Source organism: Oenanthe melanoleuca, chromosome 1 (assembly GCF_029582105.1).
Source record: "Oenanthe melanoleuca isolate GR-GAL-2019-014 chromosome 1, OMel1.0, whole genome shotgun sequence".
In the NCBI taxonomy this organism is placed as follows: Eukaryota; Metazoa; Chordata; class Aves; order Passeriformes; family Muscicapidae; genus Oenanthe; species Oenanthe melanoleuca.
Window position 1 is genome coordinate 50,173,538 of NC_079333.1, and position 27,097 is coordinate 50,200,634.

At 40.2% G+C, this 27,097-nt stretch overlaps 1 protein-coding gene across 1 annotated transcript in view; it reads left to right on the forward strand.

Moving 5' to 3' along the window:
• Positions 1–11,251: 11,251 nt before the first annotated feature.
• The window catches only part of LOC130252258 (complement C4-A-like), a 40,298-nt gene continuing 24,452 nt past the window's right edge, over positions 11,252–27,097 (forward strand). Inside the window, exons 1-16 of the mRNA XM_056489662.1 lie at positions 11,252–11,401; positions 12,823–13,015; positions 14,045–14,225; positions 14,882–14,952; positions 15,245–15,330; positions 16,008–16,090; positions 17,179–17,266; positions 19,631–19,736; positions 19,927–20,050; positions 20,372–20,487; positions 21,096–21,263; positions 21,944–22,141; positions 23,780–23,971; positions 25,265–25,414; positions 25,841–25,967; positions 26,333–26,404. Coding sequence (XP_056345637.1) covers positions 11,337–11,401; positions 12,823–13,015; positions 14,045–14,225; positions 14,882–14,952; positions 15,245–15,330; positions 16,008–16,090; positions 17,179–17,266; positions 19,631–19,736; positions 19,927–20,050; positions 20,372–20,487; positions 21,096–21,263; positions 21,944–22,141; positions 23,780–23,971; positions 25,265–25,414; positions 25,841–25,967; positions 26,333–26,404 — 2,020 coding nt within the window. The 5' untranslated portion in view covers positions 11,252–11,336. The remainder of the gene's footprint in view (positions 11,402–12,822; positions 13,016–14,044; positions 14,226–14,881; positions 14,953–15,244; positions 15,331–16,007; positions 16,091–17,178; positions 17,267–19,630; positions 19,737–19,926; positions 20,051–20,371; positions 20,488–21,095; positions 21,264–21,943; positions 22,142–23,779; positions 23,972–25,264; positions 25,415–25,840; positions 25,968–26,332; positions 26,405–27,097) is intronic.

The window sequence follows — 27,097 nt, forward strand, 5'->3', positions numbered from 1 at the left end:
CAAAGTCCATGCTCCCTTTATTTACTTTATGTCAAGATGCTGCAGCACCAGAATTTCCTCATCCCAAGAACCTGCATTGTGGGACAGGAAATATATAAGGCATGGCAGCAGCTTCTCCCTGTGCCCCTCTCCTGAGCTGTGGGCTCTGGGCTCCCCTTGTGCAGCTGCTGTGAGCTGGTTCTGGTCCCTCATTAGCAGAGTGGCTGGAAGTGCTCCCAAAGGGGGAATGCAGCAGTGAGCATGTGTCTCCAGTGGCCCGTGGCAGGGGATGCTGCCAACCCCTGGGCCACCTGAGACCCCTCTCCCTGGTCCCCAGACATTCCAAGGGAGTCTTTTTCATCTGCTGAAGGTATGAAGTTAAAAGCAAATCAACTGCCCAGGGAATGAGGGCGTTTGGCTGCTGAACAAAGAAGGGCTGTCTGCTGCCAGACCCTGTCCAAGATTTCTCAAAGGGGCAGCACAAGTGCTGCTTTATTCCCAGGGGATGTGAACCTCAGCTCCTTGGTGGCTCCTGGCACCCTCAGTTGGGGCAGCAGAGGCCACTTTTGTCCTGCTCAGACCAGCCCTCACCACCCCTCTGGAGCAGTGTGATTCTCATTAAACAGGCTGTGGCACTTAGTCATAGAAGAAAGTGAAAGGAGAGATCAAGAAGAGGAGCTTCCTACCAGGTGGGTCACCAATACTGGGAGTAAATGGGGCTTTTTCTGCTGCTGCCACTCAGCTTGGGGAATCTGTTGCTTCTCATAGAATGGTGGTCAGAAAAGAGAGTTAAATCTGTGCTTTAAATAAAAGCAGGCAGGCCAAGAGGGAGCCCCTGCAGACTAAAAGGCATTTGCTTATGGTAAGAGTTGCACAAAGCCTGATTAAATATTCAGAATGGTCTTAATTGAGAACACACAGTTCTATAATTTCTAATTTATTTGGTTTAGGTTTTTGCTTCATAACTTTTTGATAAATGTAAATTAATTCTCTTTTTTTGCTTGATGTTATCTCCCTTGTATCTGCACTTTAAAAGGAAACTGTCAGGGCTACTTTTATCCTCCTTGTATGGTTCATGATTTACTGGTGAAACTGTGTGAATTTTATCACTAAAAAAACAAAGCCAAAAAAATCCCAAACAAATAAAAGAACAACCCAGGAAAAAAATTACATACCTGCATTTTGCAATTTTTATAACAATATTACAGTAGTGAACTTACCAGGTATTTTCCAAAGTCTAGTAAAATCAGCCCTTATGGCACCAGTGAATCACACTGCTAAAATGAGGAACATAAATAGCCTTCAGTATCAATGCAATCATTAACAGCAGAGATTTACCAAATTGGGTGTGATCTGGGTTTAGCTGTCTTCTTTCTCCTGTATCCTTTTTCCCTTTACTGTATCTCCTTCTTTCATTTCCTTTACTGAGGTTACTTGCTGGTTGAAAATGTTGAAAACTTGCCACCTTCTGTTCTTTTCAGCTATTGCACAGCCCAAAGAAAATTTATAACCCCTGGAAACTTGAATAAAATGTGTGCACATCTGTGCACAGATACAGGCAGACACAAGCACACTTGTGTAAACCTACATATGGACACAGCTCTGAAATCCCTCTGAACTATCTAAATCTCTTTACTCACAGGCTTTTCTGTAGTTACAAGGTTTGCACTCTAGCTGTTAGAATAAAGGTACTCACTAAAAGGTTTGCAATGAAACCAGAAATTAGGCCACTTCTGACCACTGTCACTGGGAAGTAAAAGGAGAGGAGAAAAGTAAGACTTCACCCAGTCTCTTTAATGACTGCAATGAATGAAGATCTGTATCTGCTTTTTTAGATTCTTAATTTTATCTCCTTTATCTCCAGGTGTACACCCACATGTACACATTTCCCTTCAGAGCTGCTCTGGGAAAATCTCCCTCCTCTCATTTCACTGATGCTTCAGCAATGCTGAAGAGATTCAGCCAGGGCACCCTGGGTATCCTGACTTGCACTCACCACAACAAAAAACAGTGCTGTGGGGGGATGGAAACAGCTCCAGCCCCACAAGTTTGCTTTTGTTCTTCTTGACTTTCAACATGAATTTTTGTATGGCTGATTATTTCTTTTCCCAAAAAAAAAACCCCTCAAAAAACCCCAATGAAAAACACCCCAAGGGAATTTCTTATGCCACAACTCTTCCATAAGTTTATCCCATTATCTTAGTCTTCTGTTATTTCAAATACAGCTCAGCATTATGGGTATGAACATATTCCTCTGCATAGATTTTCTACCCATGATTCCTCTATTGCCATTTAAGGAATCTCCATAACTAAAGATAAACCTGGACTGGCAAGGCCAGGCTGACTCTCCAAATTCCAAAGTACAAGAAATGCTTTCTTTTCTTTTCTCTAACCACTAAGGAGTATGCTTCTTTCAAGGCAGCTAGGGCTGTGTTTTGAGGTCCTTGATTCTTTTCACTCTGGACTGTGCAGTGGAAAAGCAGGAGATAATTCTGTGTTAGGTGACAGAGGTGAAGAGTAGCCCCTGTGGGTGAGCTTAGCAGATAGGGAAGTAGTCAGAATACCTCTCTGAAGGCTGCAGAAAAGTGAGGAATGTCTTTTGCTATACCTAAATTTTTATAAGGAGTGTTTTCCTAATGCATAGCTGCATTCTTCTGTACTTACCTAGTACCTATTATCTTGCTTTTATATGGTGTTGCCCTGTTCCATGTAGTGGATCCTGCCTGTCTGACTCCTTAGAGAGGGAACTTTCAGATATCTCAGTTACAGATAGGGTTATTTATTCTTTAAGAGCATGGTAAATATAATTAACATAGTATTTGCTTCTACTGTAACTCCCACATCAGAAGGGCTATCTGCAGACTGTAAAGAGGAATAAGTAGTAAAACAAATATCCTCAGAAAGTATACTTTTTCTCTGTTATGACAGAAAAGCCAAAGACCCTCTCTGCCTATTCTTCGTCAGAAAGCTGTTAGCATTCCTAAACACTGGTCTTTTATCACAATACCTTAAGCTATTTTAATTCCTATAGAAGTGAAGTTAGTCCTCTGCCTACTGTGAAATAGGGGGATCTTAAAGATGGTTTAAAGTAATCTTTTACCCTCCCTTCTAGTTATAAGTGGAATTTAGCTGGAACAGAGAATAGAGGCCCCACATTTTCAAGGCATCTGTTTTCCCAGATAAGCTCTTGACTCTCAGGGAGTGGGAAGAGTGTGTTGCAGTAAATCAGAAACTCCATAAGGTGTGCAGTGGGGTCAGACTTCTGAGTGCACTAATCACCCCAGGAAGGACTCAAATGAGATAAACCTTGTACTTGGCATTAATCCCATTGGTCAGCACAAACCTTTTCATCTTGCCTGGCATGGTCTGATGCCATGAGGCTGATGCACTGGGCAGAGCAAGGTGTTCCTGAACTGTGCTGCCAACTGAGAGCACTGACTTTGTAAAAACTTACCCTGAAAATTTGATTGGAACAGCACTGCTTTTGCTGGTTCATATTTTTGCAAAATGATAAAAGCCTGGACTTGTATCTAGACAAGGTGGTTTTGAAGGCAGGTGAGTAAAGGTTGTGATGCCAAGAGGTGGGCAACTCTGAGTATTCCAAAACAAATCCCGCCAGAGGTGTTTCAAAAGGTAGCATTTGATTCTGAACTGCCACTGGGCTCCCCGGGACTTGTTTGGGGACTATTATTCTATTTTCTCTTTGTCTTTTTTTTCCCCACGTCCAAGTGTTTAAACATTCCTTGGAATGAGCCAGAATGGAGACCCTCCTTTCAGTAACCCGAATTGGTTTTTAAAACTCACTCAGCTGTGTTGACTCAGTGCCACAGGGCTGGGATTTACAGCTCATGTAGGAGCGTCCTGCTCTGTGGAGAACCACCTGAGGACGCGGTAAGGCAGAGCTGACTCCCCATTACTCCAAACACCAGTCTGGTGGTGGAAGCCTGGGGTCTCAGAAAGCAGGGCTGGCCACTGCAGAGTCCTCCACAGAAGCTGCTGGCAGTGCAGAGCACGGCTGCCCACTGGATGGCACCAGGACTCTGCAGGAGTGTGCGCTCCCCTCCAGCCCCCCTGAGCCATCCCGTCCATCACTGGGACAAGGGATGCTTTGCAAACAGGCGCAGCAAGGCTCTGGGAGTGAGATGATAGGGGGAAATTACAGGTGTGAAAGCTGTGCGTGATTCTGTCACAGCTAATATCTTCAAAGGGGCAAAGAATCTTTTATACTGTGTAACCGAGATGGCAATATTCTACAGAGTACTTTAAGTTCCTATCCATACAAGCTGCTATTTCCAAATAATCACGTGGAGGATAATCACAGGTGTGGAATACACTTCTCTAACCATAGGATAGAGGGAAAAGCATTCTATTTGTTTTTTAACAATGTTGCTAAAATTCTTCCTTCTTTCTGCTTCAAACTACAGTAACAGCAGTATATAAATGCTGCAGGCTGTGCAGGTTGTGGCTGCAAGATTCCATGTCCTCAAGGATATTGACATCCCACATGTGAGCCAGGTCAGAGGCATTAAAATGCTGCCACAGTGAGTCAATGCTTTTTGATCCTTCAGTGGAGAGTGTGTGCAGCAAACTTATGGCAGATATTTATAGAATAATGTACAAGTTAATACTCTTCCCCACAGCCACTGCAGCTGGGCTTGCTGCCTAAATGTACATCTGCCGTGTACTTACTGAAGCCAAGAAGCTTTACAGAAGTCATCAAAGAAAAGGGAGCTGTTTGAAAATTTAGGGATCCATTACATTCTGTTGCAATTCTTAATGACCTCTGATAACTGTATTTTTATTTTTTTTTTTTATCACTGCTCAGGCAGAAGTGTAAAAGCCTGTGAAATAAGAGCCAGCTCCAGATATAAAGAAACTGCTGCTGGTGAGCTTGTGCTGATTTTTGCCTTTTTCTTTTGTGTATTCTCTGTATTTTTTGTAGTAGCCTATTGTATTAGTGGGTAGTTTTCCCAGTAGTTTCCCATGCCCTTTCCCTAGGCAGAAAGACAAAACACATTCCCATCCTATCTTGGTTCTCCCAAGAGCCAAGGCCAAAAAACAGTTCTTTGAGACACTTTATCATCAACATAGTACAGCTAGTACCAAGAGGGGGGACTCCAGAAAAGAGTTGGCAGCAAGGAATGGGAAAAGCCAGCAAGGCAGAGCACTGCAGCCCAAGGCTGAGCTGCTTGCTAAGGGCCAGCCTTGGCAGCCCCAAGCTGTGTGTAACCTTGAGGAGGAACCTGCCTCATCCTTTAGGAGACAGAAGCTTGTGGGCTCCAGGTGCAAGGCTAGATGGTGTCCAAGGCCAGGAACAGCATAAACAGCCAGGGAATTAGATCACAGATCTGGGCTTCTGCCTGAGTCTTAGAGGCACTGACATCTTTCAAAGCTGCCCTTTATTTCTTCACTGATCCAGAGACAGACCCTACAGTCACACCCAGTGCAGGGGGAAGAAGGAAAGCTAAGAGAGATGCCCAGATTTGGGCAGCACCAGCTGCCAAACCTCTCTGTCCCCCCACCCAGAAGAGGAGAGAGCAGAGGCACAGCCCCAGCCTTGCTTTCACAGCAGGGCTGCAGAAACAGCAGCAGGATCCTGCTGGGACCACAGGCTGAACCAGAACAGATTTGTTTTAAGACTTCATGCTGATGTGACTGAAAATTCATCTTCCTCATTCAGAGGTCAGGTAAAAATCAAGGATGAACAGCCTGAAAACGTGTCCCAGGTCATAAAAATATATATGTGTGATTTAACCCCAGGCGACAACTAAGAACCAGCCAACTGGTCACTCATTGCCCTTGAATCAGGTTAGGGAGGGCATTGTAAGAGTAAAAATGGGACAGTGGGAGCACAGAGGCCATCACTCCAAATGTCCCTGGCTTCCTCCCTTTTTCCCTCAGCTTTATGTGCTGGGCATGACTACATGGTCTGGTCTGGAATATCCCCCTGGTCAGTTGGATCCAGCTGTCCTGGCTGTGTCTGCTCTCAGCTCCTTGTGCACCCACAGCCTGCTGTGGGTGAGAACCAGGAAAGGCCTTGGCTCTGTGTCAGCAGTGCTCAGCAGTAATGAAAACATCCATGTTATCAACACTGCCTTCAGGTCAAGTCCAAAACATAGCCCCACAACAACTACTCTGGAAAAATTAACTCTACCCCAGCCAAAACCAGCACAAAGTAGCAAGGCACAGTCACATATTAGCAAGATCCATGTTCCTTCCAAGATGTGTTGACTAAATACATGAAAATATCCTTTTTGCTAACATTTTTTAATAGCTTCACCTTTTGTTTCTGTAGGTGCAATGAAATGTCAACTGTATAACCTGGGCAGGGTGTGTCTGGCCCCAGTACCATCAGCAGGGCTTTGGGGACACCCAGTCAGTCCCCCTTTGAAGGCATCAATATTCTCCTCTGCATCCAAGCCAATGAGAGGGCAGCTGAGCTGACTTCTTTTGCATTCTTTTGCAGGAGGTGGTTTTCTGTAAAACTGGGTTTGTGAGGGAAGATTCCTCCTATGATTGCTGTGTCCAGGCTGGGTACAGTACCTGTGCCTCACAGGACAAAGGGGCACATTGTTCATCCAAAGAGCTGCCTAAAAAGCTGAGTGTCACAAAGGGCCAGAGCTCCATGGCTAAATTTCTGAGAAAGAAGAGATCAGCATACATTACCTGAACAACTGTCCCATAAACTGCTACAAAAGCCATCCAGACTTTCCCCCTCTCCACCAGGATAGCAGATGCCAGCTCCTGACACTGAAACAGCTTCTCCTTTACAATGAAACCAAAATTCTCCTGACCCTTATATCCTGTCCCCTTTCCCCCTTTCTCTTTGTATTTCATCCTTGAACATTAAAACCAAGGGGTCAAAAAAGGAGGACAGCTTCCCATCTGCCAGTGGAGCTGACCTAAACTTGCTTGAGTGTGCTGGAGGTGGGAGAGGAGATGCTTTCTCCCTTCTGGTGGCCCCTGTTCCTCTGAGTTACTGGGTGTAGTGGATGTTTTAGATTTAGGCATAAGGCTAGCTGTGGTTGTGCATGGAATGGGATTTCTTTTTTCCTTTTCTGTGCCTGTAAAATATTTTCTTGTACAATTGTGGAATCATCTGAAACCTGAGAGTGTCTCCAATCAGGAAATCCTAGGAATGAGGGTCAGTTATAAATTACTACTCTAAAATCTTCCTGAAAAAGACTGGGTTTACTTGATTTCACAATATGCCTCCAAATCCACAGAACTGGATATATAACCTCTGTTCTTACTCTTCTCAGCTACATAAAATTTTAGCTTTTTCCACTGATATGTTCAGAAGCCTTTTGCTTCTTTAGACTTACTCTTACCTTTTGTTCCCATGAAAAGGAGAAAAAAATTCCCTAGAGAGACAATTGTGCTCACTACAGTCCAGAGGAATAGAGAAGTTGGGAAAGATCAAATTATTTGAAATACATTAATTTTTCTAGGTAATTTGTATTTCTTAGAGTTGGTAACAAGGAAGAATTTGGGTTAATCATGAAACTGAAAGAAAAAAAATAAGAAAATCACAAAGGATAGATTTGAAAACAAGCCTCTAGGAAAAGTATCAGGATGTTTGAGTACAAGGGCAGAACTCCAAATATTTTGTATTTATACAGCAGCCCTGTTCTTTCACCTGGGGTGAGAAAGTCACTTGCATGCTCAGGTATCTCCTCTCCTCCTGACCAGTTCAATGACTTCTTAAAGGCACCAGAAGCACTGAGATTCTGAAAAGCATGGTTTACCAAGAAAACAGGATGCATTATTACAATAGGGTGAAATATTTTGTCAGTGGTGTTATGCAATTATTGCTTGAACTAGAAGACCCCTCAGTCTTACATAAACCATTTTTGTAACATAAGAATTTTACAGAAGCAGTGCTGGGTTTGTGTGTTTTTTCAAAAATCCTTCTTTTTATTTTTATTTTTTCAACACAATATTCAGAAAATCACAGAATTTAGAGAATGGGAGAGAAGGGAGGGAGAAACCCATGAGAAAAAACTAAGCCTTGCTGCTTAATCCCCCTGAAATGCAGTCTCCTCAGTGAGAGCAGAAAATGCCAGGGAAATACTGATTTTCCTCCTCTAAATATATATTTTTTTTTCAGTAGATTTACTTAGAAGCACTAAATGCAGAACTTTTGAATAATTTTTTTATGGCAAAAGCAGCTACAGCCTTTTCATTTCATTACCTCGATTATGGTAAGAAAAATAATAAGTATGGTTTTAATTTACAATTCCAATTTACATTGACACTAAAGAGAAGCTATCCTGCTGTTAAGAGGAACTTTTCCAATTAGACCCACACTTCACGGTCTGCTGTTGAAAAAAGGATTTCAAAATCTAATTTTCTGAAATGTCAGAAGTGAAATATTGCCTTTTGTGTTTGTCACAGCTCCCTGTACCTCGGCAGAGAGGATGTCACTGCAGTGCTTATTTGTGAAATGGGTTTTGTGAAGCTGTCCTTTGTACCCTTCTCCAGGCAGAGGTGAAAGACCTCAGGACGAAAGTGAAAGGAGAGTTTGGGCTCGTTAGTATTTAGGCTGATTAAGGGGGAAAAGGCTTTGGGAAGCTCTTCATGCCAAAGAACAAAAACTACTGCTGGTGCTCAAAACACTGTGAAATCCTACCAAGTTCAAACGAAGGCACTGAAAGGAGAGACAGCACTCACTCAAAACAAAGCAGCTCTGTCTCCCCAGGTTAGGGGCTCACACACTCATCAATCCTGAGCTGTGCTTTCCACAGCCCATGCTGGACTGTGCCAGCTGAAGGATCAATAGGTGAAAAGTGGCTGATGAGTACACAGGAAAGGACTTTGCCTCTAGGAAAAGAAGAGGCATCTAAGTTATTTTAGAGGGAATTTTCCGTGTTCTCTCTCTCCCATATATGCTGGAGACCTTCAACCAAGATTGTTTTATTCTATTTAGGTTAAATTTGTTATATTTTAGTGTGGCTTTGGACTGGAATATTTTACATTATACTACAAATGACAGTGTGACGAATCTGTGATACTAGAAAACCAATGATTATTTTATACAAACCCAGAGACAGACCAATTAAACATAAGGAATTTTAATTCTCATTATATAAGTGGCTATGCATAAACTTGCTCTTTTGTGTTTGTGAGATACAATGAGAAAAAATTCTATTTAATTGAAGTCATTGGTTTATATTTGGGTGAAAAAGTAGCTTTATTAAGAGTCAGAACATCTTCAATTCAAGTACAAATAGTTATGCAGCATATTGCTATGGAGAGCTGTTGTGTATTCACATATATTTATTCATACTTCACTTAAGGAAGCAAAAGAGTACAAATCCAATTAAAGACAAGTGGAAGGATGATAATAGCTTTTCCAAGGTCCCCTTTGGAAAGTGATCTGTGAAAATGTCTAGCTGTGGGTTCATACATGGCTATTTGTATAGCTGTGCAAACAGACCTCAGTGCCTGACAAACAATCCAGCCTGGACAATGGAAATCCCATCTCCCCTCCTCTGATAAAGATGGGCACAGAGCAAGATTTTGGTGTGACCTCACAGAATTGCCTTTCTTGTGACTCCAGGAGCAGGAAATCCCTGCTGGTTGTGTTGTGGTCTTCTGGAAATTGTTGGCTTTCTCAAGGAATCGGCACTGACCTTGAAGATGTTATTTCTTTTCTTTTTCTGTGTTTGTCTGGAGAAAAGCAAAGGACCCACTCACAGTGGTTTCTTGTTCTGTTTTAGTGACTAGGATTGCTCAGTAACTGCATCAGCTCCAGCCCTGGATGGCAGCAGTCCAAGATGGAGCAGCAGAACTCTCTCTGAAGAGAGCAGGAGCTTTTAGCATGCTCCTCAGCCACTGCTGCTCTTAATTAACTCTCCCCATTATCTCTGCAAGAGTGAAAATCCTTATTTTACCAGCTGCAGGTTTAACAAGGCTCTTCTGCTCCCTAGGGAGAGCAAAAGCCCAAGTTCCCAAAAGGAGTTTTTCTTCCACATATCTTTGCCTTGAACACAGACCAGCTTTATGGTGGAAATCTCTACTCTTCCTCACCATCTCTCTTGGGTTTGGGAGGCCAGAAGCCCAGAGGAAAATGATTCTGGCAAGGAAATAAGTCAATTTTGTGAGTGAATAACTGCAGAGGGAATTAGCAGGTGGGGAGGGAGGGCAGAGAGAAAATAACTGTGTTCCTAGTGGTTCCTGAGTCTGAACTCTTATAAACATCTCCCAAATAGCATGGATTCTGACCCTGAGGATCCACATGGATCTTTCTTCAAGTTTTTCCTCCCTTCTGACAGCTGAAGTGAGAGTGACAACCAGAAGAGGTAAAGGGAACTGACTGTCTCTTGGGGAACAAAAAAAGTCAAAAAACCCAAGAAACTACTATGCCTAGAGCAGACAAAATGCAGCTTTTCCTGATGTAAGTTTGAAGCCAGCTACTGCTGCCATGTGATCCTTTCTGGGATTTGACCTGCCTGTAAATCAGATGGGCATGTTTCCATTTCCATGGGTCAACAGAATTGTGTTTGGGAGACAACAGTCCAGTAAAAGACTGCAAAAATGAGACCTGATGAGGGTTTCGCTTCTTTCATTTACCTTTGATCAAAACTGGTTCTTGTACAAACAGTTATCCTTCAAATGGGCTTTTTCCCCTGTTTATTTATATCCTACCTCTTAAGATGTGTTCCATGCAGTCTGGAATGCCTTCAGCTGATGATTCATCTTACATGTTTATGGTAAGAAGAGACTAATTACCCTCTGGAAAAGCCCAGTGTCTTGGGCATGAAGGAAAATTGGGCTGAATAGCTCAGACAGAGACATCAATTTCATTTTCAATGAAGTCAAAGCAGATGAATGCCTGCAAGCATCACAGACCAAGACTGAGTTGTACAGGGAGATTTCCAGCATGGTTCCTTTGATGCTGTCTAAACACAAGGAACTTTCTTTCACCTTTGTTGGGCCACAGAAATGCCTACAGTTAAATGAAGGTTTAGAGAAGGAACATGTCACCCTACAACCACTCTTTAAGCTACAGTGTCTTGTTTGATTTTGGGATGCCTTTGCAGTATTTGTGAAATCTCTCTGCACTTGAGTTTTAGCTGCTATCATGTGAAAACATTGAAGCTGGGAGAGAATGGATGAACAATAAAACATAAAATTGTGACTTAGTGCAGAATGTTTCTCCCTGGGGTATTGCTGTGTGCACCACCAGCATGTCCATAACTATTGCTTGCACAGTTTTGCAAGTTATTAATAAATAACCAGGATGGGCAACATTATTTGCTGCAATGTGCTGTCAGCCCATTTCCTACAGCCAGCAGCTGGATTGATGGTGGCTCTTTGGTGCTTCTGTTTTGCAGATGCTGTAGAGTTCTCCAATGGAAAGGCTGGTACTGTTGATAAGCTTCTGTTTGCTGCTGTCCCATACAGAACAAGCACCATCGTAAGTATATTTTATTGCAAATTCTTCAATCCTGACAAATCTCTTGAAAGTGAAGGTGGGAAATATTCTCTCTCTCACTAGAGAATCAAAAAAGCCAGTTTCTTGGACCCCTGAAAATCTGTGTAACCTTAAATAGGTAAGAAGTAAAAAGCTTAAAACCACCCTTTTAAGGAAGAAATCCTCTCTCAGGCACCATTAATTAAAAATGTACTACTAAAGCATGCTGTTCACTCTCTTATTGCTGTTTGCTCATCTACTGTTTGTTGCATTTACTGGATTGAAAAATCTTAGGGGAAAAAAAGCTCTATAATTGATTTATACATTACAGAAAGCAAAGGTTTTATTTCTGGCAGACATTCATTATTCTGTATTTATCCTCTCTTCCAGTGGAGATTTACATATAAGCCAGGTCTTTTGCTTGAGCCAACAGATTCCGAGTGAATGAAATTAAATATCGGCTTTATTCCCTGATTTCTAATACCTCACCTTTCATTTTATACACTTAAGAAAGAGGAAACTTTTTCTTCAAAAAGTAAAAAAGAGAGTTCGGCCAACCCATTCTGATAATAGCAGAATCATTCACCTTTCATTTTAAAGGTCTTCTGCAGAATAATCATTTTTCAAAAACACCTGTCTAGAGTTCAGAACTGTTCTTGGCTATGAGGTATCATAGGTGAAGAGACAGGACTTGGCTCTTCAGACAATTTTTGTAAAATTGTTTTGTATAAAAGAAAAAAATGAGAGCAAGTATATGAAATCAATTATTAAGAATCACGAGAGTAGAGTTAAGAATGAAGGAAAATAATAAAGAGAAAAAAATTATCCCAGTCAGTTTAGCCTCCAACTCAGCCACTCCTAGGGATGTGGCCTTACCTTCTGTGATCTCTCATTTCCAACATTTCACAGTGATATTGCAAGGATGATCAGCTACTTTTAGCCCCATACATATGGTTATATAGGGAATTGATATCTCCTGGCACATTAAAGTATAAACTGGCATAATGTAGGTGCTAGTACATAACTTTGTACCATTCATTGTGTATTTATGAATATGTATTCTTTGTCTTTCAATGCATGGCCTCGTTCTCTTTCAGAAATTTGAGTTTATAGAGCTTTCTCTGAGTTACACCAGGTTATAAATTGCACTGGTAGTCGCTGGGACATATTGCAGTTTTTTTTCCTTGTCTATATATAGTGATTGATGTTTTATAGGACTTAAATGGGACAGTTCAGAATTTGGAGATCAGTCATAGAAAATTATTTCCTTTTAACCTCTACTATGATTGACAAGGGTGATGGATTAGGTGATCTCCACAAGTCCCAAGCTCAGCTATTTCATGAGAGCCTGTTTCATCTTTAAAATTTATATTGTTTGAACATTCATTGAACATACTGGACAATCTGTTTTTCTGCTGTTTTAGATTTCTTATTACTGCCCCAAATGTGGTGCATTTGGGCACACATGAGACAATAACAGTTCAAGTCCATGGGGCACAGAGCCCTGTGCAAGTTACTGCGTACTTCAAAGATGAGACAAAAAATCAGCTCCTATCAGAGAGGATCTACTTTAACCTGAATCAAAATAATGGCTACCACGAGATGAAAAAAATAATGGTGAGTCTGTCATCACAGTGGTTTAAATTTTTTTATTTGGTGATGAAAACACATAATCTCTACTGGAATAGGCTGGAACCAAGACAACAGTGATCCCAAGAGACACGTGACAAAACCAATTCCAGTGACAGCAGCAACCTATTCACCCAACCAGCCAATAAAACAATGCCTAATGTAATTTCAGTGGTGATTGTGAACATTCTTTTGTGCCCATATAACAAGCACAAGATTTTCTCACATGGTGATAAATTAAATTTAATTTGAACACATTTAATTGTTTTATTATTGTTGGGTTTTCTACCTCACTTAAACTGCGACTGCATTAATGCCTTTGGCTTACTACTGGCCATTTTACAATACAGGAGAAACCTTTAAAAATGTGTAGTCTCTCACCCCAAAGCCTATGTTGTTTCTGAAGATATTTTAATTGATTAATTCTTTACATCCTACTTTGCATCATTTGCCTCTGGCATGATTCTTTGAAGTCTGGCAGGATTCAGTAGCATTGATTTGGGCTATTTGGTTGGGAAAAAAGCACACAGCAATACTCAATTTATCTCTGGTTGGTTGCTCCCAAAGCTAACAGCTGAGCTTTCAAATCAGGTTCCTGTTGAGGGTGATGTTTAGAAACATCACATTAAACTGCATGAGGTAAATCTCGTAAGCAAGGTTTTAGCATAAATAGGGATTACAGGATACATGGTAAATGGAAATCAACAGGCATGTAGACTGAAGTCTCCCACAAGGAGTTATTGATGCTGGACAGAAGAAACTGTGGTGGGATTGTCTGTGGCTATTTCTGTGGTGGAAAAATGAAGAATTAGAGAGAATTAAAGAGTATTTCTACTTTAAAAGAAATATTCACCTAGTAAGGAAGATATAACACCCTGTAAGAAAGATATAATTGTGAATCTTCTGTTGAATGGTGCTAGTAAGATTATTTAAGCACTTCAGCTGTTGTGGGGCCTCAGTTATGTGGTTCCAGAGCTCATCCCTGACTCTCTGGGTTTTTCCCTTTATTCTCTTCAGGTCAAGCCAGGGGCTCTGCAGCAGAACCTGTTCAAGAAGAGTAATCTGCCATATGTTCTGCTGGTCACTGAGAGCAAGGAGCTTTATCCGACTGCCAAGAGCACTCGCATCCTCCTGTCCTCCAAGAAAGGCTACATCTTTATCCAGACAGATAAGCCCATATACACACCCGCTTCCCAAGGTTAAAGTACAAGTGCTGCTCTTCAGGTGCTGAATATCAATGTGACAAGGGCAGGATTAGGAAAAGCAACAACGACCCGGTTGTTCTAGCAGCCAGGGCTTCTGCAGGGTCTGCTCTGCACATTGCAGCAACCCCTGTGGAAATGCCTCCAAAGCCAGAGTCACTCTTAAGGGAGACAGACAAAATCTGCCCCTTTTTGTTCAAAAAGGTTAATGCTAACATTCCTTTGGAAAAAAAAAATTGTGAGAAATCTGCTAAAAACCAAACTCCTACTGCTTCTGCTTGTAACACCAGCAATAAGTTACCTTTACTCGTTAAGACCACTACTGCTTTGTTATTTACCAATTGAATTAATTAACAAAAGGGGGAAGTAAAAAAGTTTCTGAGTTTGGTTTCAGGCCTCAGCTGCAGAAAGAATACAAAAGTGAGTGAAGTTCCCTGAGTAATTTTCAGAATTTGCTTCAAAAACTTTTCCAGTCATGTAGCATGGGAAGGCTATGGAAGAATGCAATTATATTTTTTAATTTCTCAAATTTCTTTTCACTAAAAGAAAATGTTTTATCTTAAATTCAGTACTCAGTTTACAGATTGCAATGATTTGTGTCTAGAAAGGCCAGAAATAAATTTTTGAATGTATTTATTTTTCTGTTAAACAGTCAGATACAGGATCTTCATTCTGGACAATGCTATGAGACCGACCCATGACACGGTTACAGTTGCTGTGTTAGTAAGTATGCAAAAACTCTGTCTTTAGCACAGGAGCTGTGGAAAACTTGGACAAAACATCCAAGAGCAGAATTATAGCTGGGATTCCTCCCTAGAAATCTGTATTTGAAATAGCTGTGGTTATTTTTGGACTGTATCAGAAACACAGAGACACATGACATGTGAATTATTAAAGTATGAATGTAAGCAAAGCATTTTATCTTCCATGGGACTAGGATATGACCCTGAGCTTTTGGATGTAAATATTTGATACCTGGTGCATAATTTCATGTTTGCTTCTTCTGTCCCAACAGAATTCCAAGGGAATGGTGGTTAAAAAGTCAGACCAGAAAATAAACACGGTGTTTGGTGAACACTTTGATATACCTGACATTGCTGAGTATGTTACTGCTGTACCTTCTGCATCAAAGCCTGTAGATTACAATTTTTAACCACTGAATTACATTAATTACCTTTCAAAATTGTCTCTCTTTCACCATGGGACATGTTTTGAGCCTAGGATCAATATCTTTTTACCTTTAAGCACTTCATCTTGGAGAAATGAGTCCAGAATTTACTGTTAATATGCTGCAATTAACAACACATCTCCTGGTAAAGAACAATTTAACAAACTGCTTTAATATCTGCTCAAACATATGGCTTCATCCAAGACAGCACTTCTAAAAGGGCTGGTCTGCAAAGTGTTATTAATTATCTCTGATTTCAAACAGTCAAGCTTTTACTTAATATTCAGGGTCTTCTGGCATGCTAGGCTGATTTTAATATCTCAGTGAAGATAAGTTATAGGAAATATTTGATGAGTTCTCTGATTTTGCAGACTTTTCAAAGGTAGTGGTTTGCAAATATGTTATCTTGCACTTCATGCTTATTTTCAGTGTTTCCTAGGACATTTCAAAATATGTTGCTGGCTCCTCCCAGCAAAATGAAAGCCATTAATTAATTAGATAATGAGATAAAGCAAGGAAAATATTTTAATTCAGTGATAATCTAGATGTTGGCATCATAAAATATCTGAGGAATTGTAATTAACTATATTCTGCTGAATCTGCACTTTAGGCCTGGAACTTGGAAAATCAAAGCCTGGTTTCATCAACATGAAATGTCCAATGCTTCAGCTGAATTTGAAGTTAAAAGATACGGTAAAATATTATAAAATTTGTGTAACAAATATAAGAAATTATCACTGTGTGTTAGAAATATCCTGCAGTGGTTAAATCTGGCTGTAGTTAGGCACTAAGGACAGCTTTGATGGTGTTTCAGCACATCATTGCTATCCCAGAGAAGAAAAAATCTGGATTTGTGTGGCTTCCACTTATATTTTAAAAAAATAAACACCTTTGTTTTTATACAGATTTAGTGACCTTTTAAACACTTTTTTAACATTTTGTAATAAAACATTGGAAGAGCTCTTCTAACACAGGAAAAAAAAAAAAAAAAAGAGATGAGCTCCATTTTGAAGTCATTGCAATTCTGCCTAAAGTTTGCAGAGAGGACTAGGATGGGGAAAAAAAGCTGCCCATTTTGTCTCAGTTGAATTTAGTCTGGAAGTTTATTGGGGTTATTCCTATCCAAAAAGAACCATTTTTAAGGAAAATAAGGGCCCTTTGGAGAAAGAAAAAAATGTAAAAATGTAACAATTTGGGATAAGAAGTGGTTTGATTCATTTAAATTGAAATTATACCCTCTTGTGAAATTAATATGCGTTTGTTGTTTCATCGTTTTGGGGTTTTTTTTTTTCCTTTAAAGACAAAAGAAAACCTGGAGATTGTATGCAAATCTCAATTTAACAAAACTGATTTTGCCTTAGCTGGTGGAGGCAGCAGAATAGTGGAGATTCCTGCCTCCTCTCCAAGCTTGGCTTTGTAGGAGCAAGTTCAGTGTGACACAGCTGATGCTGAGGAGCACGTATTCACACTCTACCCATTTCAGAGTGGGTTTAGTTCAGCCTGCTCCTAGTCCAGGACACTTCATGAGCAGTCAGAGTTTATCTTCTTATTTTCATTATAAATAAAAAAATTTTGTGTGCTTGAAAACTGCTCCACTATGTGAAGCAAAGCAGAATAAGGGAAAATGATCAGTAGATTTGCTGCAGAAGAGCACTGCTTATTCAAACTAAAACATCCCCTCAGTGCAACTGCAATGTCTCAGTGTGTGTTGCCAGGACAGGAGTTTAAGGTATGTTTGAAACTCTCATGTCATGACCTTATGTCTTCTTTTTCTCATGCAGAACTTCCAAGTTTTGAAGTCAAACTCATCCCACTTCATCCATACTACCACATCTGGAATGAAAGCTTTGTGTTTGATATCGAGGCAAAGTAGGTGTGCCCAGAGCCAGGCTGCTTTAGGAGGCAGATAACCAGATATGAGTTTTGTGACTTCTTCCTTTTTCTTGTGATTAACAGCTAACTAGCTTCTGGCTTGGCTTGGATCTGACTAATCTGACATACTTTCTGTTTCCACCACTGACTTGAGACAGCAGTGCCAAGTGCTACCTGGGTCCAGGTCATGGTGGTCAAGCTAGAACAAGATTTTCTGAATATTTCAGTTTGCTAGCAAAGGTGGCTATTTAGGATTCTCCTCTGTGTTGCTTAGCAAGGTTCCAGGCAAACAGATCACTTGGTTTTCTGTATACTTTTTAGTTTAAACATTTAGAAATATTCTAAAGCCTCCAATGTGCTACGTACCATAATTCAGGTAGAGCTGGATTCAAGTTTGGATATGGATTTTTCTCAAAGCACAGTGAAGTCTGTAAGCAGTAAGCTAGTGTTTGAGAGTGATGATTTATGCAGAAACTCTTTGCTTCCATGACCATCACCACAGCATCACATGCCCATTGCTGCACAGCAGTGCACTGATCTGGGTGTGCCATGGCTACAGAGATCTCAGACTGGCCAGACCACAGGGCAGGGTTCAATGGAAAATTAATTACACCTGGTCCCATACCAAACTACAATGGCATCAAACACAGAGTAACTGAGGAAGGCAGGCAATGGAAATTTAACCCATCAAATATTTTTAATAAAAATATTTTTTTGGCTGTTGAATTTTCAGACTTTGTAAGATTGGAAATGCTAAGAAACTGCCTGCTAGGAGGATGACTAAATCAGAACTTGATACCTTTTGGGTTTTTTTCTAAAGAGAAATAAATGTTATGAAATGAGAACAGGCAGGTGGAAGCAGCTGGCCTTCTTTCATAATTGGGAAAATTTATTCAGTTTCAAAGGAGTGAGGACTGTTTGACTTCTGCCTGCTGTCCTTGACCATGCTGGTCTTTCCATTCCCCAGCACACCTTGAGAGAGCAGACAGAACCTGTATCCACCTCCTTGTGCTTGCCTGAACAAACTCATTTCTTCTTATCTTCTCTTGATCACCTTCAACTCTTTATTTGGTTCTGTTGAATAATCCCTGGCTTTAATCATGATCACTTGGTATTGTGATATGAAGTGATTTCAAATCACAGGCTTTAGTATTTTAATCCTTTCTAAACTTTTGTCTGTGCTATTGCAGAACTCTATTTTGAGTTTATGAACTCATGTATATTTGACTTCTCATTAATATTTATTTAAGAAGAAAAATTGGTGTTGAATAACTGGATACCATTTCTTTCCTATTGGTAAAGGTTCTAGTGATGCTACATAGACCTGCATGACTTTCATCAAAATCAGCATATGGAATTCCTGATAATCAAACTTACTTCTCTGAACTGGTCATGCATGTAATGAAGCTACTTGGTGTCATTGACTATTGTTTCCCATTTATTAGCTCTGGCATTTAATGCAGTTTTCATAAGATCTACCTCTCCACTGGCTTTATTGGTATAGATCAGTGCTGCTGATCAGGTCAGTTTGAAAGAGGCTTTGTTTAAACAAAAATAAACCATTACAGGACTGAGGTGAAGCAGGATTTTCTCAAGTAAAAGAGAACACCATGGCCATGAAAGGTATCCTGTAGCACATTGCTGGAAGATGCCATCTGCCAGAGCTTTCTTGAGTACAGAGCCAGGTGCAACAACATGCCCTATCCTCTCTCCCCATGACCTTTATAAAGTGTTCAGGGGTGTTCTGGCCAGATCTTGCAAACATTTCACTTATAAGAGGACCTTTATGCCATACTGCCTAAATCTGTAAGAGTGATCTGGGGCAGAGAATGTCCACTCTACCCAATGCAGGTGTTAGAAAATCAGCAGGTAGGATCTTCCTGCTTTGGTCTTCAGAGGTACCAAATATTTCACATCAGTCCCTGAAATGATTCTCTATATCCTTATTTTCTATGCTCTGCTCATGAGGTGTCATGTACAAAGGAAGTAGATGCTCATCCAAGCTAAATGGGATGGATGAGTTGTGCAAGGCCTCTCTGTGCAACTCATTAATTTGTTTAAAAAAAAAAATTTGCTCTAGTGCAAATTTTATCAGAAAGTGTCTCCCCACATAATTCTACCAGTATGGCTTGTGCTATAAATGTCTTTGCATTTGAAATCACCACTTGGCACAAAGATCAGTAAAAGTTTCGGGTTTGATTTCCGAGAGAGTGGGACTAAATTTTGTTTTCAAGCTGTTAGTTACAAATGGAATGCCCACAAATATTCCAATATTTTTTTCAGCATAAAATGACTAGTCTGCCTTATGCTTGCTTTTTATTAAAATAATGATCCCTCTCCTTGCTTTTCTTCCTTCCAAAGACACTCTTACGGGAAAGAGATTCAAGGTGCTGCATATGTACGATTTGGCATAATCGATGAAAATGGCAACAAAATATTCATTCCAGGCCTGGAGCAACAGCTATCAGTAAGTATTCCATGGGACTACTCTGATTTATCCTGCCTAAATTGAATATTGTCAGAAATTCTGGAAAGTTAGAAGTCTATGATATTGTCGTCATGATATAAGCAAAACTATTTTATTTCTAATGGCAACAAACCAGTAAGGGCTGTCTCTTTTTTTTTTTTTTTTTTTTTCTTCCCCACTTTCATTTTAGATCCAAAATGGAAAAGGAAGAGTTACTTTAAATACACCACTTTTGGAAGAGAAATTGAGAAAGGGTATTTCCACTCTGGAAGGGTTTCATTTATATGTCGCTGTTACCACTGTCGAAACTGCAAGTGAGTAGAGTGTGGCTTAGCTGATTCAATCTGTAAGATTCACATTGATCTTTCTCTCGTGTAATCTGTTGTGTGGGGAATCTGGTCTCACTGGATCCATCTTTGCTGCAAAGCTTGCTCATGCTATAGGGAATTAATTAGAAGAATCTTGGATGGAAAGCACTTGCTCAAGCTCTAAATTGCAGAAGATGACATTAGGTAACATTAACTCTCACCAGTAGTTGAAAATGGAAACAAAATCTTCCAGAAAATTAGATATCCAGGGTATGCAAGTCCATAATGAGTGCATGCACAGCATCACATACTATTTGATGTTAACAGGTGGTGAGATGAGGGAAGAGGAACTCAGCAGTGTGAAGTTTGTGAGATCTCCTTATGCTGTTGATCTGTCTAACACCAAAAAGTATTTTGTGCCTGGAGCCCCCTTCTCTGTTATGGTATGTAGTGTTCTGACTGTATCTGTCTGCCTCCACAGCAGTGCATTTATATCAGCCCTCTTTCCTTGTCTGGTCCTCTGTGAGCTCTGTAGGACAGAGACCTTCAAGAATAGGCCCAACACACTGGCTGTGTGTCTGGTTTGTCTCATTTCTGTATGCTCAGAGCCTGAGGAGACAGAAAATGATGATTTTCTGTTCTAGAAGTCAATGTACACTGTTGCAGTACAGGGTTTTATAAAACATAACAATCTCTTCCTCACATCCATGTCAAAAGATTGAAACAGGAATATTTTTTCTACGAAGAGTTAAAGTCAAACATTTACCTTATAATAGTTAATGACAAATATCTCTAGGACAAATAGATGTTAAGTGAAAATCTGGGGCATTTTGTAATCTGTACTCAGAGATTTTTATCTTAACTGAAGACCAGACTGGGTCAATTACTATCCCCTTTTCTCAAAGCTCCAATTTTTGAATGCTGGTGTGTACAGTTTTATATTTTTTTTCTCAGTTTATCATAATTATAAATTATTACTGCTTCTTGTTCGTGGGAATTTTAAACATAGAATTTCCTTTAAATGACAGATTTTTTTTTCTTTTTTTAATAGGTATCTGCCACTTCAGTTGATGGTGCTCCTGCTGCCTTCCTATTTATCACTGCCTCTGTTACTTTGCCTGGAAAACCCCCAGTGAAGAAGACTGCTTTCTGTAATAGAGAGGGTCTGGTTTCTATTACATTTGACATCCCCAGAGATGCTCAAACACTTGAAATAAAGGTAAAGAAAATGCAAACACCCATGTTTAAAAGTGTCCCACTGAGAATTGCTCATAAGACAATTATAAATGACTGTGAAGATGATCAGTTCTCATCAAATTAGCACAGAGGTTAGAACATGATTTCTTACACCACCTGCAGATCCTTGTCCAGATAGTGTAAGATATGTTGGAGAGCAGGGGCCTGAGAGATGTCTCAAGTGAAGGACAGTCTTGTACATTAGAGCCTTGGGAGTACATGCTTTGGTTATAGTGGTGCATTTTGGATGTGCATTTGCCTGGCATGAAGGACAGAAATGGGACTGTAAGGAATACTACCAAACAAAGTGATGGAAAATTATGAGAAGAAAGTGAAGGAAGAGGTCTTGAGCAATGCAGAGAGTTGGCTACACCTGCCTACTCAGAGGGCTCAATTATGTATACAATATAAAATGGGAAAAAAACCTCATCTGAATACAAAAACACTTTGTGATTTTTCACATATTGATTCTCATTTAGAAAGAGCCGAGGGTGGAAAATACCAAATGCAAATACAGCAAGAAGCAAAATGGGGTGAGAGAATAAAGTATTTAAAATCCTGGGGTTTGGTGCCAGGTTCTGCTAATGACATGAATTATCAGTGACACTATACACTGTCTCCTGTGGGACACTTTACTCAATCTGTCCTTTTCTTCCCTGACAGGTAAAGGCTGAAGAGGGCAAAGAAAGGTTAGAATCACCTGAAGCCAGCATCAGGGCAGAAAGATACGAGTCTTCTTCCCCAAACTACCTCAGCATCAGCATCCCACACACCATTGTGGCACCTGGAGACACCTTACCCATCACCTTGACTGATATTCATCAGTCTGGCAGTGGAAACATTGGCTACTTCTATTACATGGTAAACAGATAGTATCATATCAGTGGTTTATTTTAGAAATTGTACAACCTGGAACATTCACCTGGTTATTGATACAAGGGAAAACCGAGGGGGTCCACAAAGGGCAAGTGGGAGGATTGATCAGTCTTTTGGCACACCTGACCCACCAAGACAGGCTGAGGGAACTGGGCTTGTTCAGTTTGGTGAAGAGCCTGAGAGTGAGTTAACAGCAACCTAAAACTACTTGAAGAGGAATTAAGGCATAGTGGAGACAAGATGTCCAAGGTGGTGCCCCAAAATATAACAAGGCACAAAGGTTAAAAATTGTGGACTGGAAGTTTCATTTTGGAAAAATCTATTGACTAGTGATGAGTGCAATATTGGAAGAAGCTCCTCAGAAATTTGAGGAATTTTACAGCCTTAGAAAAATTCTGCACTCAACAAGGGAAAACCTCACTAGTTCACCTGGTCTTACCCTGGTGGTCTCATCTTAGAGCAAGCACCTGGACTAGAGATCTCCATAGGTCCCTTCCAGAAACTATTTCTGTGATCCTGATGTTTCTTATATGTTTGCTTTTTTTGGGGGGCATGAAAAACACATAGTATTTATTTTGCTGAATGAGACAAATGTGTTTGTGGATATATTCCAGGAGGTGATCTGTTGAATGTGAAATGTGTTTAATCCCCTTCTCCCTCTGTTTGTCCTAGTTTCCCTTGGCAGCCTAAATCTCACAGGGTGATAAGTGTCAAGATATCTGTTGCCATTTATTTTTAATAGGATTCTGATATATTGGAATAATTGTATCCCAAGGAGTTAAGTTTAGGTTTGGGCATTTGTTTTCAGTGGATGTTGTATCACAGGGCTGGAACTGGTGCTGCCAGGTTTTGGGAAGGCATAGTGCTGGGCAGGCAGGACATGTGGGAGGAGGGATGGTGGCAGACACTGCTGGAGCTCAGCATGAGGGTCTCTCCCAAAATTTGGTTGTCTTTACAAAGGCAGTGGAGATTTCAGACCTTGGTTTCTTCCTGAAACCCATTCACTGTATGTTTAGGAAAGCTTCACATATTTTCTTCAGGGAAGAGCAGTCTCAGTCCTGCCACTGTGCCTGTTTTTCATTCCTCTGACCACCCATGAATATAGTAAACATCAAGTAGGAAGGAAGGAGCTAAATAGTGATGGATGGGGTGAAATCAGCTGAAGTACCAATCTGTGGTACTTTATACTGAAACCTCCTGCTCTAACTCTTTCACACCATCTGAAAGATTCAGTTCTGGTTACAGATGAAATAATGCTGGTATCTTCTTGGGTGAGATGACCAGTCATTGTAGAAGACAAAATTTAGACTACTATCTGGGTATCCCTTCTAAGCTGTAGGATTGAGTGGAGGGTGACAGATTTGTGTTCAAACCTGGGCCACTGGTTCAAGACCAGTGTAGCAGAGATTCCCCACCACAGTGTGCAGGTCTCCTCCAGGCTACTGGTGTATAGCTTGGCAATCAAAACTGTTAATGCCATTAATGCCATTAGAAGAGACACACATTATTTAACACAGAAATTGCCTAGGGGAGAAAAATTTTAAAAAGGTAGAATTATGCAACATAATGTCCTTTCTGGGGAATAGACACAGTATTTGATTTCTCTCTGTTTCTGCCTTGCAGGTTGTGGCAAAAGGACAAGCTGAGCTTCTGGGAAGGGTGCCATCCTCAAACAAAGTGATAAACCTTAAAATCACTGAGAAGATGGTGCCTGCCTTTCGGTTTTTAGCCTACTACTTCGTTGGGAACGAGGGCAGGCAGGAGATCGTGGCTGATTCTGTGTGGGTGGATGTCGTGGATGCCTGCGAGGGAAAGGTGCTTTCAGAGCTCCTGGCTTCTGTTGCTGCATTCCAAAACTTCAAAATAATATGGGGTACTGGCAGAGCAAGTGCAGGCCTGGGATTATAAATTATTTGTATTGAAAAAAGAGTCATCAGGAGCTGTGCCAAAGGGTATAGCTCAGAAAGGCTCCCAGGTTGGGCTCAAGGAGATGAAAAATACAATAGCTCACAGAAAAAAAATCACCCTCTGTGAGCATCTGTATTTTGGAAATCCACAAGAAAACACTGATAGAATTGTTGAGGGGGAGGAATCTCTTTGTAACTGTCTTTCTGTAGTGATGTATATCACATGAAAGAAAGTGAAGCCCTTTATTGGGAAAAAAATATCAATTTGAAGTAATATTTCAAGCTTTTGAATTTATATTGAAAGTAATTTTCTGAGATTTGGTAGCATTTGAAAAGCACTTTTAAAAGTTAGTTTATGTTAGAAAATTAAGTGTGGATAAAACATGAGGCCATCTAAACCCTTCTTTTACCTTCTTCCTTCTCTTCCTCCTACCCATTTTGGGACCATAAGGTAAAATGAAAGAAAACATGACACAGAAATTTTTCCCAATAGCATGAAACACAATTGCTGACAATGTCAGCTGTCTAAAATTATTTTTCCACTGAAAATGTTTGTTTTCAAAAAATAATATGATAGTCCATTGAGGGGAAAAATTTTTCAAGAAAAAATCATCCATCTTCAACAGACAAACCAAATCTGCATTTATACAAGGATTAAATTCAGTATTGTTCACAGGCATTTCTAGTAATAATTCCCTATTATTTCATAATCACCATGGCTACTTCCTCTTAAACACAGAAGTGTGTAGATCAGAACCAGGTCTGTGTTTACTCAGTCATGCTAAAACATTCAAGTGTGTGATAGAAAGCAGGCAATATTACAGACTGGTTTAAGCTGGTTACCTTTGTACATTAATTAGTCTTTTGCTATCTTTCATGGTAATTTTGTTTCCACTGGAAAATAACAAAGTTATATTGAATACCCCAGTTCCACAAACGCCTAGCACAATCTTTTAATTTCCCTTGGTGCTTAAATGTCATTGAAAGCCAGCATCCAGTATTCTGCAGGACACATCTTTCATGTCCCATGATTTCCTTCAGTGTGAAATATCTGCACCTACATGTTCCAAAATGCAGGGTCACAGTCAGAAACTCCACAAAACATTTCCCAGCCTCTGACTGCTGACAGCATTCCTGGCCCAAAGACTCTTCACTTCTTATTAACAAATATGGTATCTTTGTTTCAATCTTTTCTATTTAGATTAAAGTGACAACAGAACAAGACACGTATGAACCAACAGACCAAATCAATTTACAGATTGAAACAGACCATGCGGGAAAAGTTGCCTTAGCTGTGGTTGATAAAGCAGTTTTTATTCTGAATAAGAAAAATAAACTCACAGCCAAAAAAGTAAGAAATTTGCAAGAAAATATTGTATCTACTAGTCAAGCAAATTTTTCCGTGTCTAATGACTAATGAGAGGATCAAAATGTAATTAATGGCTATTAATTGCTTAGACGACGCTTTGCTAAACTTGAAAATGTTTTTTTGTTTTGCAATTTAGGATCTATTTAAGATGAATGGCATGTTTAAGATGTGTGGTATACTTAAGATGGAGATTTCCATCCTATGGCAGACAAATTTGTAAATTTAAAAAAGCATGGCTTGAAAGCACTCCCTAACTAAAACATCCTTTGACTTTAATCTGCTTCCAAATGCAGCTGGTACCACCAGTTTGCCTTGCTTCTGCAAGTCAAAGGTTACAAGAATTTTTCTGACACATGTATAAACCCTTTACAAGCATGTACAGTCCATCTGTGCCATTTTATTTGGCAGGTATTTAGTGCTATGAATTCATATGATCTTGGATGTTCTGTGGGTGGTGGCGCTAATAGCATTCAAGTTTTTACTGATGTTGGTCTGGCTTTTATATCAGACACAATTCAATCCAGCATTCGGGAAGGTAAGTGCAATCTGCCCTTTAGAAACCTGTGTAAGACCACTACAGATCTGGGGAGACTGGTTGCTTAAAAAATCAGAAACATTTTTACAGTGATGTCGTAAAATTTCCTTTGCCTTTGGGTTTTTCTTCTGCTCTTTTACCAGATGGTGGCAGCTCAGATATCCCAGATGGTGGGTGCTGGTCCTTTTGTGACCATCTCAGCTGGGGCAGGCAGCATTTGGCTAGGCTGGAAGATGTGTGGGACTCAAATTGTGGGTCTTCTGTCAATGAGATGGGTCCCAAGACAGGTGTTCATGAATGATGTGAATGATCAGGCTGTTCCTGTCATATCATTGTGACCAAGCACTTCTGTTCTGCTTTCCCAGGATATAAATGTCCTCAGGGTATCAGAAGGCAAAGGAGATCCTTGGATTTTCAGAAAAAAATGTCAGGAATTGGTATGTCTGCTCCTCTGGGTGTCCTGGAAATCTCAGCAGGGGGAGGCAAAGGGATGTGTCTGGGATCTAGGGGGCAAGAAGTGATGGCATAGTAAAGGATGCCAAGATATTCTTAGTTCCAGTTTTTGCACTACTTGACATAACCTAGCACAAGTACGTGTACTACACTGTGTGATGTATCATTCATCAAAACAGCTGATCAAACAAAACAAAATAATGTCTGTAAATGGAAATTCGGCCTCCACTTTATAATCCCAAATGCAAAGTACTTCTACTAGATAACACATCATGTCATCAGTCATGACTTTGAGGTTTTCAAAATTATTTGTATGATCAGATGTTTTATAAATCCTGTCTTTTTCTTGGCATTCTGCTTTGAAGCTGTGCTGGCTTTGGTACTTTGTGCTTCAATTAAGAGAAGGGTTAGTATAACATTTGGTATAAAATGTCAATTTGTGCAAATTTTTTTTCTCATTTTCTTGCCAGAAGGCATGAAGGCTTGGAATTGGATTCTTCATTACTTTTGAAATCAGACTCTTTATTCAAGAAAGAGAACACTGGTATTTCTATTTCTATCAAGAATTCCAGCCTGTGAAGAGGATTCAATGTTTAATCAGTCTGACTGTGCAGAGAGGGCTTAGAACAGAATGTCTAGGATGCCACAGAGCCTATGCTTTCCTTCTGTGTTTGTGG